This window comes from Parasteatoda tepidariorum, chromosome 6 (genome assembly GCF_982258835.1).
Source record: "Parasteatoda tepidariorum strain Cologne lab strain chromosome 6, Ptep-v5.0, whole genome shotgun sequence".
In the NCBI taxonomy this organism is placed as follows: domain Eukaryota; kingdom Metazoa; phylum Arthropoda; class Arachnida; order Araneae; family Theridiidae; genus Parasteatoda; species Parasteatoda tepidariorum.
Window position 1 is genome coordinate 61,116,006 of NC_141760.1, and position 19,312 is coordinate 61,135,317.

A 19,312-nucleotide genomic window follows, 5' to 3' on the forward strand; every position below is an offset into this window, starting at 1 on the left:
ATCAGAAAGTTTCCGGTGATCGAAAGTCCAGACATTTTGAAAAATCGATCACAGAAGGTTCCGGAAATCAAATTTTCAAAGGTTGAACTTAAAAACACATTTTATTTATTTGTAAGGGAGAGCTAAAAAGATACAGTGGAACCTATAAAAGTGACCACCTGAGTAAAGTGAAAATCTGAGTAAGGTGACCATTTTCTGCAAGTTTTATTTAGTCCTTTTTAAAGACTTCATAAAGTGACCACCTCTATATAGTGACCATTTGACTTGGTCCCGAGGGTGGTCAATTTAGACAGGTTCCACTGTACTTTATAAGTTTATATTAATGATTAATATAAATTTTTTATCAGTAAGTAGTTGCTATAATCATAAACTCTAGAAAGAAAGACATATTTATAAATTTTAATTACTTCTCCAGGTCATCATAGGTATGTGTAGAATTTTAAATATATTTTAAGAAATATTGAGAAAAGGGAAAAAAACTTAGTTTAAACTTTTTTTTAACTCAATAAATTTTCCGGAATTTTGACTTGGACTCCCCTGTTAATACCCTAAGACTAGTTGACATCAAAAGACAAGCAAACAACAAATAAAGTGGCCTTTTAATTTTTTGTTCAAACCCTCTGGTGCTAACACTCAAAGTCATTTTGTACAAAGTTCTCTGCCAATTAAGATCAAATGGTCTCAGAAATCATATTTTTGTGAAAATTTATTTGGTAGAGATGCTCGTATTTAACTATAAGATGCGATTTAAATATTTAGTATTTTTGAATATTTTTATTGAAAGTGCATGAACTCAGTTATAATTTTTTTTTATTAACATGACTTATTTTTCACTAATTTTTTTTTAAGGGTAAAACCCTTAACCCCTTACCCTTTTTTTTTTAAGATATAGATAAAATATTAGTAATTCAATTGGAGTTTTCTGTAGAGAATTTTTTAACTTGCAAGATTTGTTGGTAAATTCATCTTTTTGATAATGTATAATCATTCCAATTAGGGTTAAGGTTGCAAGAAGTTCTATAAATAAAATTAAAATACAAATTTCATAAAAAAAAACTTATGGTATGCTAACTAAATGATTTGTCCATTGACTTAAAAAGAAATTTGACATTGAGAATATTTTTTCTACTCTAAAACTTTTTTTTGTTTGTTAATGAATGCAATATCACATTTTATAAAATTTCTATGCCTGGTTTTAAATAGGTTAATGAAACATGCATTATACAGGATTTCAATAATCCTTAAAAACTTAATATTTTTTAAGGGGAGGGGGAGAATAAAATTTTGGTTCAAGGTTTTTTAAAAGTCCTTAATTTTTAGTATCACTTTAGTTGATCGTAACAATTTTTCTGTCTTGCAAGAAGAACTACTTTTATTACCTAGAATGCCCATACATTTTGAGTAAAGCGTTTTGAGAAACCCTACTTTCATTAATATCTTATGCTATTATTTGTATTTCTTTAGTACTAACAGATTGTTGCATAAAGGAACGAAATTTACTGATTTTATTATTAAAATTTTTGTTCTGTTAACAATGCAGTTGAATATACTGCTTAGTTTTTCAAATTTCTAATCAACTTTTAAATGCGTTTTTCGCCAGATACTTTAATAATATTATGCAAAGTTAATTCCTTAGAACAGTTTTGGCTGGAAATAATTTATATAAAACTTATTATGAAGTAAATATGGTGATAAATAATTATTTCAAAATGTTTAAGTTACATACTGTTTTCTAAAAAGATATAGGATTACTTTATAATAAAAGAATACCACTTATTGTTTTAGGCAGTTAATTTTATGATAAACAATTATACTATTTTTAAGATCCTTAATTTTTTTGAAAAATAAGTCTTAGATTTTTGTTTTGATAAAAGAGTGGGAACTCTTTTATCAAATATAGGATTGCAGTCAGTTATATAAGAATCGATTAGTATAGCCTTATTTCCAATAGTTTCATTCTATTTAGAGGAAGAAGTGACACAAAAAAAAAACCCCATGGTGTATGGGAGATTTGAGGGAGCACTCTCCAGAAAAAAATAGTAAGACGAGTTAAAATAAATTTTTTATTTAATCACTTCATAAATACAGTACAGAACCCGTTATCCGGAAATCAAAAAACCGGAACAAAATTCGATAATTTTCCCGCCATTTAAAAAAAATTTTTTTTTTTTCCTCATAAGATTTCAGGATTTTTTGTTCTTTTTTGAAAGATGTTTACCTTACCATCATTTTTAAAATAATCATTAGTGTATTACTTCATCGTTTTTTCTTTGTAAGATTATTTTCAAATATATATTTTTTTTTTAGTTGGGTTTAACAATAAAAAAACGGCTTCTTGCAGAGATTCAGAAAACCGAAAAAATCAGTTATCCGGAATAGCGGTGGTCCCGATAGTTCCGGATAATCGGTTCCTTACTGTAATAACCCTTAACTAAACTTTGAATATAATAATAAAAGTGAATTATTTTCATGTATAATCTAAAATTCATTTAATGTATGGTATGTGTATACAATATTTCAATTCAGTATCTGAATTCTGCAATTCAATTAAGATTTTCACTATCTTAAAATAAAATTAATGATTATATGTATCCGAATATCTCCTTACCACAATGTTTATATTTCATATTATAATCTTAAGTTTTTTTTATGATAAGATAGAGTGCACCTAAGTCTATTGATGCTACTGAGAGAAGGTAGAAGTCTAAATTTGAATGCTAAATATCAATTGCTTTCAAACATCATATTTCTCTATATTACAGTAGGGAACCGATTATCCGGAACGATCGGGACTATCGCTATTCCGGATAACTGATTTTTCCGGTTTTCTGAATCACTACAAAAAGCCGCTTTTTTATTGTTAAACCCAACTAAAAAAAATTTTTTTTTTGGAAATAATTTTAAAAAGAAGAAAAAACTATGGAGTAATACACTAATGATTATTTCCAAAATGACGGTAAGGTAAACATCTTTCAAAAAAGAAAGAAAAATTCTAAAATCTTATGAGGAAAAAAAATTTTTTTTTTAAATGGGGGGAAAATTTATCGAATTTTGTTCCGGTTTTTTGGTTTTCTGATTTCCGGATAACGGGTTCTGTACTGTACATATAATTTTTGAAGCAATTATATGAGCAGTTGTTTGATGCTTAGATGTAACCTTGGACATGCATTGTAGTAATAAAAATATTGTTTCATGAAACAGTCCTATTGAGAGCTGCTTATAATCAGCAATGCTGAATACAAAGTACATATTTCTATGGGCAAAAATTTTTTGGCAGCTATTCAACATTGTGACGTATGGTCTGAACATGAGTGATGTCAGCAGGTCAGATTTTTTAAAAGAAAATATTCGTTCCTGATGAACTAAGAGGATGTTGACATTATGCTATTTGAAGATGGCTGAGTTTTATGCATAAGATTTTAAAGTTGTTATGGTAAGTACACAAATCCTTATGTATGGTGGTTTTGTTGAAAAAGTGAGGAGCATCTTTCAGATGTCAATAAAATATTATATCTATCAGTTTTTTATTTTCACTGAAATGGAGGATACTTTTCAGATAGCCTACATTTTTCATAATTCATACTATTGTACCTGGACCAAATTACTAGTTATGGTAATTTAAAATTACTATTACACATATAAAAAAAAATTTAAAAACATTTTATTTAGTGAAATATTACAATGGAAATGACATGATTATAACGGATGGGGTTGAATGTGAATTGTATTTACAGCCATGGATGCCAGGCAGGGTCCATTCTACACAAATTGTCATGACTGTTAGCAGCAGCAACTAAAGTATTTACTTTATTTTCTGTTCCGTCAAATGCTGCAAGACCTACAAAGCACAATGCAAACATAAGGGACTACAAATTAAAAAAGAAAAAAAAATTAAGTGAAGAATTAAACTTAGTTTAAACAACCTCCTCAATTATGAACTGCTTACTCACAATAGAATGCAGATCACAACTGTTAACTTTCCTGTCAGAAAAGCAGAAATTTTAAAAGGAAATTCTTTTTAACAAATTTGACCAAGAAGTGCAACAGTTGAAAAGTTAAGCACCAAGACTACTATTCTGATTTTTGGTAAAATCAGTAACATAAGGAACAAATTTCAAAAATAATTAAACAGTGAATTACAAAAGTATTTAATTTACACAGTGAAAACTTTTACAAAAAGTTACATATTGTAAAGTTTTTTTTTATATATAATAATATTACGATTTAATAATTAAAGGATTATAAAAAATAGAACAAATTGTAATGGCTAACAGTTTAACGATAAATACCTTCAGTAACAAGAAAATATTTTTTAAGAGAAAAAAAAAATCTTGCAAGAAATTTTGTATGAGGGCCATAAAAAATTTTTTTTACTAGGTTTTTATTAGGACACACTGATAACTTCTTTTCCATTGATCTATATCAATGTCAATTAGAAATTAAATCAATGTTTTTTCCATTAGGGGATCGCTTTTAAAATAAATTTTAACATAATCGGCCGTATTGTAAGAAATATCAATGAATAAAAAACAGAGTAAACACATTGAAAATCTTACTCTGCAGTCTACTTGTAATTGCTGAAGTAGCTTTAGTCACCATTTGGATTATTATAGCTCCATCAGCATCTGGTTTATTCTCACTAGATTGGACATCATCTTGCCTCTAAAATGAAAAGGATATTATTATTACATATGTTCACAAGACGTAAAGACTACATTAATTACAGTAAGACCTCGATTATCCAAGCTAATTGGGACCGCTAGTACCTCGGATATCGGAAATCTCGGTTAATAGAAACCAGGTATAAAAACCTTCCGTGCTTGCGAATTTAACTACTTTTAAAGTAAAAAACAATAGAACGTTTTTTAAATGATAAAAATAAACATATATGAACTTATGTTTCACAGCTAAAAAGATTTAAAAAGGAAATCAACTCTAGTAGTAAATTTTAAAAAGTAAAATGGAATTTTTTTTAACTATACTTAGTTAAATATCGAAAGACGCATTTTCAAAAATAATTCAAATCTCAAGAAAATATTTTATTTTTAAAATTTAATATACATTAATTTGTTAAATTTACATTCTTTTAAAAAAGTCTGTTACCTTCCGTTGCAAAACTTGGTTAATCGAGGTTCTACTGTAATAACTAAGTACAGGGATACAATGAAAACAAAGCATGACATAAAATAAAAAATTGGGATTTCTTTTCTTAGAAAACAAGATAAAATGGTTACCCAGTATGCAAGGCTTAAATTTTTTTTTAGCTTAAAACACTACAATATGAATATCTTACCTTTTTATACCATGCAATCATTTCATCTCTTAAAACAGCTTTTAATAGAGCAACAACCTTAAAATTAGGCATGGCAAGGCAACGTGCAGCAGCAATCATAGACGCAGTCATTGGACCAACAATTCCAATCACAGTTATAAATTCTGCAATATTTGGTGTCAATCGGAATGGAACAGGTCTAGTAGCATCCAGTTCTCCTGAAATTTCATATTTGGTAAACAGCATTGAAAAATAACAAAATTTAATGGGAAAAAAAAAACATTTTTGATAAAAAATGAGATATTTGTATTGCCAATTTTAAATTAATATTAGAAAAAGAATCTAGGAAGTAAAAGCTAATTTTTTATAATTAAAAAATATATTTAATTTAATTTTTATATTAAATAAACACATTCATTCAATATTTTTAAATTTATTTTCTACTTTAAAAATATTATAACAGGTATAGCATAATCAGATGTTATTTGCTTTTTTTTAAGCCCAGAAAAAAATAAAGTTTATGAACAAAAATAAATCAACTACGTTACTGATATTAACATAAAAATTTAACAGCTAGTTACATTGAGATAAATATATTTTAACATAGAGAAATAAACAGCAATTTTATGATATGGAACTTTTAATTTAAACGCAAAAATTAATTCTACGGTTTAAAGAATAACCACCATAATTATTAGTTTACTAATAATTATGGTTGTTAAAAAGTAAATGATTAGTTTACCAAAAGATACATTCCAATAAATATTTTCCTGGTTGTGTCATCACATTGGTTCCAGAAAAGTAATTTTCTGCTCTGTCGAAATTGTTTGCTGATAATAGTTAGGACTTTTATAAGCCAATTACATGTCCCACAAAAGCCTTTCCGTGGCTTCTACAAAATTTTATTTTTACTTGAAGAATTCTTTTAAAACTATAGAAAAATTCTTTTTGTTTTAATGATTATATCCTGATACACATTTCAAATTGTAAATAACTTCTTATAATTGAGAGTTTTATTTTTAGCACATTTGTTGAATATTAATACAAGGCTAATATTAATATGGTAATTTGATTTAGCAAAAGTTTCAAAAAATTATATAAACCATATCTTTTAAACAAAATTAAGGAAGAGTGACATGACCCCTTACGTATGGTCAAAAAGTTGCTGAAAAATGAATTACTTCACATTAATAACTAATTGTGTAATTTAAACATTAACAGGAATAATTTCACCAAACGTTTCAAAAAGTTGCTGAAAAATGAATTACTTCACATTAATAACTAATTGTGTAATTTAAACATTAACAGGGGTAGAATTGACCAATATAAAGAATATAGGATTTTTTTTAGATACTATAGGTTGAAATAAAATAAGGGAAAATCAATTAAATAAAAACATAGATCCCAAATAAATATCTTATAATAAACATTCAAGTGGTGACAATTAGCATGAATACCTTATTAAAACTTTACATTAAGTTTCCACCAAGAAATTTTTTTTATTACAAATTTAAATTTTTTTCCAACATTGAATCTTATCGAGCACCAACTGTATTTTGTTTGAAGACTTAAGAGGGTTTAGTGGTGGAAACTAGAAAGTGATTTAAAATCCTTTATCGGGCAAAAAAAGTTTTTTTTTGTAAGCTTACCACTAGTATCGTCAACATTGAATCGGAAGTAGGATACATTCATTAATCCACTATCTTGATGAATGTACATCATATCAGGATTTAAACGAGTGAGATGGAGAACATATTCAATGAAACCAGAAAGTGCAAGTTGTAGAGTAAACTGCAAATTTTAAAAAGCATATAAATTAACAAATATACATATATTATGTCATGTAATAGATAAGGTAATTTAATGAAAAAAATATTTAATTATTTCATCATATTATAAAAATGAAAATAGAGATTATAAAATATGCAACTTCATTTAAAAATAAAACTATTGAAGTCGATAAAAGAAATCTAAAATGCATCTGAAAAAAAAAGCAAAACAAATCAATATCAAGTAAAAAAATCAATATAATTGAAAAAAAAAATTTTTTTCGGCTAAAAAGTACTTTTAAATTTGTAGTGTTGAAATGTACCTGTTTTCTAAATGTCCAATAATCTGTGGCGCTGGGGTACGTTTGTTCCGCCCAGTCTTTCAATAGAGTTTTAGAAACCATAATACTTTGAACATCCTTTAAGATGTCTCTGAGTACTTGATGACTAGCCTGTGAGCCACGTGCTTGAACAGTAGCTAATCTTTCATAAAACCTAGCTAATGGAGCATCATATTCTATACCCCGTTTAGCACACCGCTATAAAAGATAAGGAATTTTATGTTTTAAAGTAATGACACACAAAAATAAAATACAAAAATTTGACCTAATAGTTAGGAATGACTGAAATTTAAAAGAAAATTTTAAAATTTGTGGCAAATAATGCAGCAACAAAAGCTTTGAAGTTTACAAAAATTTTAAAATCATTACAATAAAATAAATTTATAATGCTTTACTACATTTGTTTGAAAATAGAACAAAGTTTAGAAAATTAACGAAAACTTTATTAGATAAGTCAAATAATATAACTTTTTCACAACAAAAATGTTTTTACATTTAACAACATTTATTGTCAAATGTAAAAACATTTTTGTTGTGAAAAAGTTATGTAATTTAACTGTTATGTTATTTAACAACATTTATTGTTAAATGAAAGAAAAACTTATTGAAGAATTAGTTTCGAAAAAAAGGAAATCTAAACTGAAAATTAATATTAAAATTTAAGCCACACAGGACATATGGTTGCAAATAAATTGAAAGCACACTGGCCTTCACCAAGCTAAGAGTTCTCCAAATCAAAAAAAAAAAAAAAAAAAAAAAAACAGTGCCAGCAAATTTAAGTTAGGAAACAAAACTTTAAAACAAATAAAATAAAATAATAATTTCTGCTACTAGAAAAAATATATATATAAAAAAATTACTGATGCTAGAAACAAAATATGTGTTTACAAACGTATGGGTCATTTAACTTCTAACTGCTGGGAGTTTTATATTATATTAAAAAAGGCTTTATAAAGAAAATGAATCTGAATAAATAAATCCGTCTTAAGGACCCACAATTTCCAAATTTTAGCAGAAATACCGTGAGTGCTAAATCGAATGCTGTCTCTTTAGCTGTCAACTGTAGGAAGTTTCTTACGCTTGAGGTCCGTCTACTTAGACTTTATAACCCCATCCTGGCATGAGTCTGTATGAGCTTAAAGCCCATGTTAGAAGAAAAAAAAATCTTAAAATTGAAATAAAATATGTACATTGTTTAAATTAAATCACAAACTGCAGCTCTGACTACAGAGTTAGAAAAATGCATAACATTTACTTGTTTATAAATATCAAGCAAAGATATTGATGATTCATAGTCTTCTACAAGTCTTAACTGGGGACTAACGGGAACCACTCTAGGAACAGTGAAGTTTAAGAACCGTTTTGATGTCTCTTTCTGCTTTCCCAAACAGTGATTAAGCATGCGTAAAAGTTGCAAGACTCGCTCTTCTCTCCTAGCATCACTCAAACAAGCATCATTCACTACTAGAAAGGGATATATCTATAAAAAATTAATGTCAATAATTAGATAAAGATACAACAATGAATTTAATTAAATTCAAGATAAATGTTATAATGAACTGACCTTTCCATTATGGCCTTTTATATACAATCTTCTGGCTGCAGTATTATGCTTCAAAACAATATCTACTCTAGGCATGAATCTTGAGATGCGAACAAAATAATGGTTATGCTAGAAAAGAAGAGAAAAAAATCATAATGCATAAAAGAAAATGAACTTAAGCACAAAAAAGTATACAAATAGAATGAAAATTAAATTAATTTTTAAAAAAAATGAAAATAAAAGAGAATTATCTTGATATCTTATTATAATAAAAAAAAAAAACAGAAAAGGTGATAATATACTAAAGTATTCTAATCAGACAAACAAATAATGGAATTCAAAAATAATTAAAGTTAATGAATAATTGAAAAAGAAGCAGATAGATTAAGCTCTTATCAACTTGTGACTAACTAATTAAAAAATATATTTATCAGTATACGATTTTATTATTTTTTCATGCTCTAATATTTTCTTCTGCCATTACTTTGCTTTTGATTTTGCTTATTAGCAAAATATTTAAAAATAAAAATAGCGCTTGAATTACTTTACTATTTGAATAAGTAGTCAAGTAAAATTAAATCATAAATAATATTAACCTTTAAAACAAGATATTTCATAGTAAATATAATTTGCAATTAATGTTTCAACTATTTTAAACTTATTAAAACATAGATGCGAACTGCCCAAACATAAGTAGGATTGTCTCCATAAATAATTAAATTATGAATGATTTTTTATTAAACTGAATTTTGTGAATAAACTGAAATTAAAAAATTTAAACAAAATGAGAATTTAAGACTACAAAGATACACGGAGAATTTTTTTAGATGCCTTTTTATAAAAACTAATTTAAATGTCAAAATGTTAATCCGCTTAAGATTGAGTCAAAAGACAAAATAGTCGTGAAATTTTTTTTTCTGCACTACCTATTAACTACTATTGAGGATGTCATTACACATTGAGTATTATAATAAATCTGCTTACAAAATTTTCTGTAAGCAATAACTTTGTAAAATATAAGTGTACCTTAGGTAGAAGAAATTCTCCAGGAATTTCCACATCTGCTGTCTGTTGAGCAAAGTTATTCAAAAATCGACATTTTTCTTCAATAAGGAATGGCCTAAAGTAAAAAAAATTATAATAATATTAATGATCGCTAAGAGCTTATTATAACTAATCCTTTTTTAAAAGACTACATAATATGCTTATAAATTTTGAAAATTTTTACAGGGAAATAGAAATTTCAACATGAGAAAAAAAAATCAAAATAATGCAAGAAAAAATTTGCATTCATTATTTTCCAAAAAACATTGCTTTTTCCCTTATATACTTTTTTGATATTCATGAATATGCAATTTTTTTGTATGGGTTTAACAGCAGATTAAAATGCAACTTTTTATAGGCAGTACTGCATTAGAGTTACCACTGTACTGTACATTACCACTGGGAGCCACTCTAAAAACATTTTAAGACTGAACTTATTTTTTGACTAATTAACAAGGTCTAGCGTTGTTAACCAGAATTTTTCGAAATGTTTAGCTCGTTGACTTCAAAATGTAACTTTCCATGATAATGGCTCATACATCATAATCAACTAAGAATTTATTATTTTATCTACAATTTTTCTTTTCATTTTATTCATTTTTTTAGAATAAACCAGACAAAAATAACAGCTAACCTTGAACATCTTTTTACACCAATCACTGAATAATGAATTACTTATTTTTTCATGAGTCTATTCATCTCTACTTATTTTTCAGTTCACCATTATTTATATTTTGTTCTATGTCTAAGTTCAAAAAAAAATTTCTTAATTTAACTTTGGCCAGCAATGTTGGGTAAAATGAAAATTCAAGCAAATTTAGATACAACAACAATACAAATTTCGCTTAAACAAGCAGGTGCTAAATTTTCGATGCTATTCACGGTAGTTCCATTTTTCAAGCTAGCTGCTTTTCAAATTTTTTTTTTTTTAATAAAAACATCCTAGTTTTGACACTGTTAAGTCTAGTGTTTCTTATTTCTGTTCAGTGAAAGAATTTCTTAAAAAAAAGTCTAAATGATCTTTTAAAATTAATGTGATGATCGAAATGCTAAGTTACAAATGAACAAAGTCAGGAATATCAGGATAAAAAGCTAAATATTAGGACAAATATGTATAGAATATTTTGTATCAGAAAAATCAGGACGACTATGAACCCTGCATTTACATGAACAAATGATATTCATGATTGCAAAATAAATCCCAGATAAAGTGAATTAACATTTGATTTAATTAAGAAGCTAACAAGTGTGTTTCATAAATCTTTAATTTTGTTTCTGTGTAGTCACCGTCCTAACTCTTCCAAAAATTTCACTTTTGAAAATCATTCTAGTGTTCACATTTTCAAGAAAGTTTAAAAATTGCAGATTTGATTTTTAGGTATGTTCTAGGTGCCCTTTGCCCACTTATAATAAAAACAATAGAAAATATACACTTCAGATTTTTTTCTTCTTCTTAAGTTTACTGAAACACAAAGCCATCAAAGTGTAGTTAAAACAGGAAAAGATATTTCACATTTATAATATTTCCAGCATGCTAAAAACTGGATTTATTTAACTTTCAGTAACATTTATATTTTGAATTTTTAAATAAAAAGTGAAATAACACAGTTAATTTTCATTTACTTCTGGCCTGTTGCATAACATGTTACCTAGATTTACATTATGTAACAGTTTTAAAATTTAACTAACAAATAAATCATTAATCAACTCCAATTTCAATTCACTTTGTGACTTTAAGTTATAAATTACAAAATATCATTTTAAATAACATATAAATAAAAAATAATATTACTTACTTAGTAACAATTTTAGTTTTTCCTTCAAGAATCTTGATCCATTTTTTAAGCTTGTTAATTAAATTGTGTAATTTCATTGCTCCGGAAACACTGAAAATACTCTTTATTAGAATCAATTTTTCATACAATTTAAAAGATGTTATAAAATGGTTTAAAAGCAAAATTAATGACCATAAAAATTTTATTCCATATTGCTTATATTTTATTGTACCTGAAGTCAAAATCAGCAGTAAATTGTCCTTTCATTTTTTGAAAAACTGGATCTTGAGCAGTGGCTTGAGCTCTCCTAGCCAAAGATTCAGAGCAAGAGCTAGATATAGTTGTGGATATACTAGATATATTTTCAACACCAATACCAAATGTTGACACCAATTTTTTTACAAAGTTCAATGTATGAGGTGTTACGGTAGCTTCTGAAACAGCTGCAGCATTTTCGTAAGCAACTGAATAACATTTGGCTAATGCTTGCCTCAATTGTCGAAGAACTTCTTCATAGACACCTTCACGAAACCATACCATCTGAAAGAAAAAATTTAAACTTTTTAATTAGATTTCATCTTAAAAAATCTAACTCTGATTCTCTTACATTACTGGAAAATTCTTTTAGATAGTAGATATTAATGATCTCTGGGTTTATTGGATTCATATGAATAAAATTCATTGATAGAGAGGAATCAATCTACTAAAACAATTTAAGGACCCTCCACAAAAATCTAAACATTAAAAAAGGACCCTTTACAAAGTTCTTAATTAGTAATTAATTTTTCTTAAATGCATGAAAATCAATCCCTTACTCAAACCTATTTTTCTAAAATGTATAATTAATATTTCATTTTGTTACAACCAAAGATTCATAGTTATAGCCAAAGATATCGGTAATAGCATTTTTAGAACTCAATTATTAATTTTGATATACGTGTATTTGTGTAAATTATTGACTAAAACACACTTAAATGAAGTTGAAAAACTTACAAGGAGGAATGTGATGTAATTTTTTACCAATCAACAATAGACAAATCAGTTTGTAATAAACTTGCAATATATAATTGTTTATAGAAAAAATGGCCTTTGTAAAATACATTTCACCAAAATTAGGACGAAAAAAAAGTACAGCCCAGTCAACAAAATAAAAGATGAAAATATTTATAAAACTCCATACTGTTTTTCAAAAATTCTAAATATAGCCTGTATTGAACTCTCATAAATTAAGATAGCCTACAAGACTTAAGTAGAAAAGGACTATAATTTTTAAACCCATAGAACTTAAGATTGATGTAGTTTATAGTCACAAGTGATAAGAGCGATTATACTGCATGAAACTCAAATGATATTGTATGTTAAAAGTCAGGAAATTAATCATTTTTTATCTCAAGAAAGAAACTCTCTTCATCTTCAGAAAATTCGAATTTTGTAGTTACATAATTTAAACTAAGCCTTTTGTAAGTATCTAAATATTAAATCAGATCATAAAATCTTTTTCTAACTCATTATTTATATTCTAACAAAATTAATCACACTAAAATTACAGTTACTGTAAAATTTCGACCTACCTGATCAACAATGCCTTCTAAACTAGATACAATGGTTGGGTGTATATCCCGTAACATATGCATAACTCTGCTACATCTCCACATTGGCTGCGTTGCTCGAATAGGAGCAGATTCAGAAGAAGTACTGCTTTGTGAGAAATCTGAAACTAGAATAAAATATATTCCAGGAAAACAAAAATTTGAATCTTAAAAAATTTTCAATATTGAAATGTCAAAAAAGAACTAAACAATATAGCCTTACCATTACTATTCGAAGCTTCATTAAGTGACACAGCGGGACTACCAGGAGTTGATGCAGAAGGACCAGGTTGAGAGCTGTTTCCTTTAACTAGAAAATTAATTTACCAGTTACATTGATTTTATAAAATACAAGGTTAGTCTAAATGATTCATCAAGGACTGTTTACTAACAAGTAACATAATATACAAAGACAAGCCATACACTGAAAGATGCATACATTCATCAAGTTTTTTTTCTTAAAAGTGTTCAATCAGCACACCTTCGGTCATTAGGCATACAACTCAATGGTAATCTAGTTCTGTTGATACGAAAGTGTTTACATTTCATAATGTCTACCATAGCAGCAATTCCTGCAGTAATCGCAACATTGAGAGTACACAATGATAGCATTGAGAGTACATAAACCTTTGTTTTTCATGCAACCCCATAGAAAGAAATTACAAGGAGTAATATCTAGCTACCTGGGGGGGGGGCAACGAAAACAGTGGAATATAAGGCAGACAAAGAGCAATGTAGTGATTCTCAGTTGAGAAAGAAGGGAGCTTTAGTGAGGTGGAGCACCATCCTGCTGAGAAAGAAAAGTCGAGGAATATAAACTTGTTGAGTACATGTATCTTGTCAAGTATCATTCATCTTTGTATGTCTCTAAATGCACAATGTTTTGAGGCCTAATGAATCATTTTGGCTGTATTATTAAAAAAATTATGTTTCAACTTTCATTCATTTTAAATGTTTCATTAAATAAATAGAAAGAATCTTACACTTTTCCCTTTGTTCTATTTTCAAGATCAAATATAGAGTGCGGATAGGAAAGTAAACTGCTTGCGGATAAGTTCTTCCAACTTGGCTTATAACGTTTAGCATTAAACGCCCTTCATTTCTAACAAGACAAGTTAATAATTGAGGTACCCATGGAAGCCATTGCAAGGGAGGTATTCCAACACTATTTTTATCTAAAGTGTCACTAAGTTGCAACGATTCATCATCATATGTGAGTAGCCATAATGCCTGAAAACAAAATTTATAAAATTTTATGAAATAAGAAATGTAGATGATTATAATATTAATATCCCAGTAATTGTAAGCGTTGAAAAAACAAATATTAAGCTAAATTAAAAAAGTAATTTTACAACACTCTTATGGCTGCAAAACTAGAAAAAGAAAATTCTAGTTGGTATTGTGAAATAATGTAAATTTAAAACTTCTGCATATCACTGTAACACTAACAACATCAAATATTAAAAACGTTACATTTTATCACTTAACTATATTTCAAGAAAAAACTGAGAGGATTTCCCTTAATCTACACTACTTAATTTGACATAAATAAATGAAATATAAAAATAATTATATTTTATCTTCATAGTCTATGAGTCAAATAAATAGTTATTTGTTAAGTTTTGTGATATGTAGTTAACATGCTGTGTGTCACCTCAGTCATTGGTGACTCACACAGAACTTTTCGTTCTGGCTGCATCAATAGCCGATAATTGACACAGAACTTTTCATTCAGGCTGAGACAGTGTAAAACATGACATAAAAGTAAAATAGCTAAACTATTTTAAAGTAATTAATCAAAATTTATTTAAAATTAGCACAATTGTTATTTATTTAAAATTAAATATTTATTAATTTCAATCCGTTAGAAGTGCACTTTACATTGCTATACCATAATACAAGTACTTCTAAGCAGCCCACATGACCTGAGAGAGATTTCTTCAAAAATATGCATGGCACTCAAAATGTTTAAGTAATAAATGAAGAAAAATCAAAAAAGGGCCAGAAGAATAATCCTGTTTCATGAAACGCTCATAAACAAAAGTTTAAAGTTACCTTTGCTAAGTATTTTCTTGTTTTGCTTTCATTTTGATGTCGACATGAGTGGAGATAACAAGTGAGAGCATTTATTCCAACAGCAATATTACGGCTGAAACAAATTAAAATGAGAGTTTAAAATGTTTCATTTTGAAATAAAGAGTGATGCATAAATAACATGTGAATTGTTAAATAATATGATTAAACAATAGATTTCTAAGAAATAACTACGTAAAAAAAATGAACTTTAAGAATTTTTTTTTTGGCAGCAAATAATAACAGTTGTAGTGAACTTATTATTTTAATACAGATTGCTGCTCCACCTTAACATAATAACATAGGTTTTGCATACACTCATAAATAAATGAAAATCTTAACAAAAAATTCCAAATAGCATTTTTGCAAATTTAAAAAGTTTAGTTCATGAATATATAAATGGATCAGGAAGATGTTTTTTCCCAATTAAAATATAACTAAAAATTTAGCGTAACAATGTTCTAGAATGTAAAGTCAACAAATTCTAGATTAATTCTTCAGATTCAAATTAAAACAATTTCTCAGGTTAACAAGAATTTGATTCTCAGAAAAAAAAAACTACTTTCAAAAGGTCATTTATATCTTATTCCATAAAGATGTTCAAACTCATATGAAAGAATTGGAGCAATATAGAAATTAGCCACATTTTCAAATAGTTCAGAATAGCTTAATATTTTACATGTTTTAATCAAAAACAATATCACTTCCATGTAGGCAATATGACATTTCTGTATATTAAGTTGCTGTCTAAAGTAAATTCCTAGAACATGCTAAGTACCTAATTGGAAATCATACTAAAAACAGTTTATAGTAAAAATGTTTACTTTTAAAAAGTGTGGATCATCACTATATTGCACAGCTCTTCATATATACCCATAATTGTAAGATAATTAGAAACAAGAACAAAAAATTGAGATCTTAAGCTTAAATGACTTTGCATAGAAATATGTAATTCAGATAAAAACTAGTGATAAGTAAAGCAATTGATGATTGCAAAATTTTGATACAGTGCTTACAAATTTAGTCTACTTTTTCCTTTTCATTTTCTAAAAATTTCCACCATAATACAATAAAGATGTTGTCAACAGTATTCTAGTTTATAGTAAAAGAAAATTATATCTTATTTATCATAATTCAATTTTGCTACACCTAATATTTAGATAAAAACAATATAATGTTAATATGAAAACAAATATATGTTAACTCTTGCAGGAAAGCTTTTCCTTTTGTTGTAGCAGCACTGGATTTCTTATGTTTTAATATTCTAAGTTCATTTTGGTATAATGGGAAACTAGATTATTACTTCAATTATGATTCAATTTATACTTCCACAAAATTTGTATTAATTATACTAAAGAAAATGAAATTTGAACTTACTTTTTGAATAGTAGCAATTTTAAATATTAATTTTGATAGAAATACTATTTGTGAAGACAGCGACATAGACTGAATATGCTTGGCTGTATAAAGAAGTAAAACATTCAGATCCAGTTGCTTATAAAAGAACAATTTTTAGAATTTTGTTTGCTGACTCTACAGTTTAAATATTTTGCATGGTATAAATGGCATCATTACTGAGAATTTTTATCACGGATCTTTTTATTTTTATCCTATATAAAAATTTTTAGGGCTGTAGCAGAGATAAACAACATAGCTCACTTAAAATTAATACCAGTTTTCTTGTTTGCAATTTAATGATAAAGTTGAGCATAATTAAGAAATTACTAAATTTGTTCAAATTTAAAAAGTTTGGTCGATTAGAAGTAGGTAAAGGTCTTTTTTGTTTTTAATTTTGTCTTGAATTTCTTTAAAAAAATAAGCGTATGATTTTATTTAAATTGATGAAAAGTTATTTGACTGTTTAATAAATATATGAAAAAATCAGTCTTTAAATGATATAATTTTTATGAAAAATAAACTACAAAATAGTCGGAACAACATCTCAAATTTCTATTGCACTGCTAATTTGTATTTCATATATTCTAAAAGATGTTGTTGAGAAGAAAAACATTAATCATGAACATTTTTGTGAAATTAAAATGAAGATGCAGAATCGCATATAATAGTTTCTAACATTTCCAAATAAGAATTTTTATGCTAACTAAATATGCAAGCAAAAAAAAATCAGCAAAGATTTCTCAAGAGATAAAAGTATTTTCATTAAGATTACAATTCATTTTTATATGAAAGGCTTTTTACTCAAAATATAATTTTTTATTCTAAAAATTAAGAGAATCAAAGAACACTTTATTTGTAAAATTAGGTAAATAACAAAAGATTAATTTAAGATAATGTTATTTTAACGTAACGTAAAACATATATTTTTTAGAGAATATATAAATTCTGATAATGATAATGAGATTAAAAAGATAAAACACAAAAGTTAGGGAGATTCTCAAATAAAGAAAAAAGTACTGATATCTATATTAAACTTTTTTTCTCGAATTCACAGTCCTATGATAGATGTGTAAACATGACAGTTTACTATACTCTGTTGCAAGTTAAGAAAACACCATTGTGGTATAGGATTTAAGTAATCATCCGTAACTGCACATATTTTCGTTCTATTTAGCTATTCAAATTATATAATTATGCTTTCAAAACAATATAAAAGCTTTTAAAAGTTAAACTTGTCGGACAGAAATTTAATTCATGTTATTTTTTATAAGCAAAATGAAGACCATGCTTAATTGTTTCAAGAGTTAGCGATGTTGATATTCATTGGTGCTTGGAGCTTGGCATCCATTTAGCGTGCACTTAGATGCAAACAGACTCTCTCCATAGAGATAATGGTTTTTTTTTTCTTAACTTGCAACAGATCTAATATTACCTTAGATCTAATATCTAAAATAAAATGCTATTTTGATCATTAATTTATAAGAGTATAGGGCAATATTTGATACATACTTCTCAGGCTTTTCTTTAGTAAACATTTGTTCTAAATAATCACCCCATAAGGCCCAAGTTTTAACTAATGTGTCATGTAACTGACAGGCATAACTGAATACTTTATTCGCTTCTTCATGTCTATTCAATTGTGATAGGAACACAGCTCTCAAAGTGTAAAATTCTGCAGTCATTTCCTTCGTAAAATATTTGCAGTTAGTAGAATCTATAATATTTAATCCATCATTTAAAGCATGTTGGACCTAAAAAAGTAATGATAACAATGATATTAATGCATTGGGAAATAAAAATCTTATAAATGTTACTTTCTTTCTCTAATGGACATCATCTTGGTAAAACTAATTATACTTGATCAACTTCACATTTTACTCCAAATATAGTTTTTTAAGTTCTTAAACCAGATCAAGTGTTTTTAAAAATTGAGCAGAAAGACAACAATTTGAAACATTTTTTAAAATTTTATTTATTATCACTTCTTTTAAATCAATATACAGTAAGACCTCGATTATCCGAGCTAATTGGGACCGCTAGTACCTCAGATATTGGAAATCTCGGTTAATAGAAAACATGTATAAAAACCTTCTGTGCTTGCGAATTTAACTACCTTTAAACTTAAAAACAATAGAACGTTTTTTAAATGATAAAAATAAACATATATGAACTTATGTTTCCCAGCTAAAAAGATTTAAAAAAAAAATCAACTGGTATTCAATAGGGTCACATGACCACTGTTAACAAAGCATTCGTGGACTTCTCAGAGTGTAATATTTCTTGGAAGTTGAGTGCTTTTGTGGGGAAGAAGTGCCTGTAACACGGACAACGAACTAAAATGTGTAGAATTTTTTCTAAGCTCAATTTGGAAAGGAGAAAAAAAAAGGTAAAAAAAAAAAAAAAAGACTTCAATATTGCCTTGGTTAACAGAAACCTCGGTTAATCGAGGTTCTACTGTATTATCTTATTAAATTTCAAAATTATTTAATAAATGCAGTGATATCTCAT

The 19,312-nt window shown here is 27.1% G+C and overlaps 1 protein-coding gene across 3 annotated transcripts in view; it reads right to left on the bottom strand.

The window, feature by feature from the left end:
- Positions 1-3,644: 3,644 nt before the first annotated feature.
- Nipped-A (Transcription-associated protein Nipped-A) overlaps positions 3,645-19,312 on the bottom strand; it is a 103,141-nt gene continuing 87,473 nt past the window's right edge. For 2 of the 3 annotated variants that reach the window (XM_043043108.3, XM_087165943.1), the window contains exons 54-68: positions 18,314-18,555; positions 15,389-15,482; positions 14,317-14,563; positions 13,557-13,643; positions 13,316-13,461; positions 11,977-12,284; positions 11,766-11,855; positions 9,952-10,045; positions 8,947-9,054; positions 8,638-8,862; positions 7,365-7,580; positions 6,922-7,063; positions 5,294-5,490; positions 4,557-4,662; positions 3,645-3,838 (exon numbers count right to left, since the gene is read on the bottom strand). In XM_043043108.3, coding sequence (XP_042899042.1) covers positions 3,729-3,838; positions 4,557-4,662; positions 5,294-5,490; positions 6,922-7,063; positions 7,365-7,580; positions 8,638-8,862; positions 8,947-9,054; positions 9,952-10,045; positions 11,766-11,855; positions 11,977-12,284; positions 13,316-13,461; positions 13,557-13,643; positions 14,317-14,563; positions 15,389-15,482; positions 18,314-18,555 — 2,412 coding nt within the window. In that variant the 3' untranslated portion in view covers positions 3,645-3,728. The remainder of the gene's footprint in view (positions 3,839-4,556; positions 4,663-5,293; positions 5,491-6,921; positions 7,064-7,364; positions 7,581-8,637; positions 8,863-8,946; positions 9,055-9,951; positions 10,046-11,765; positions 11,856-11,976; positions 12,285-13,315; positions 13,462-13,556; positions 13,644-14,316; positions 14,564-15,388; positions 15,483-18,313; positions 18,556-19,312) is intronic. The other variant, XM_043043107.3, reaches the window with a different exon arrangement.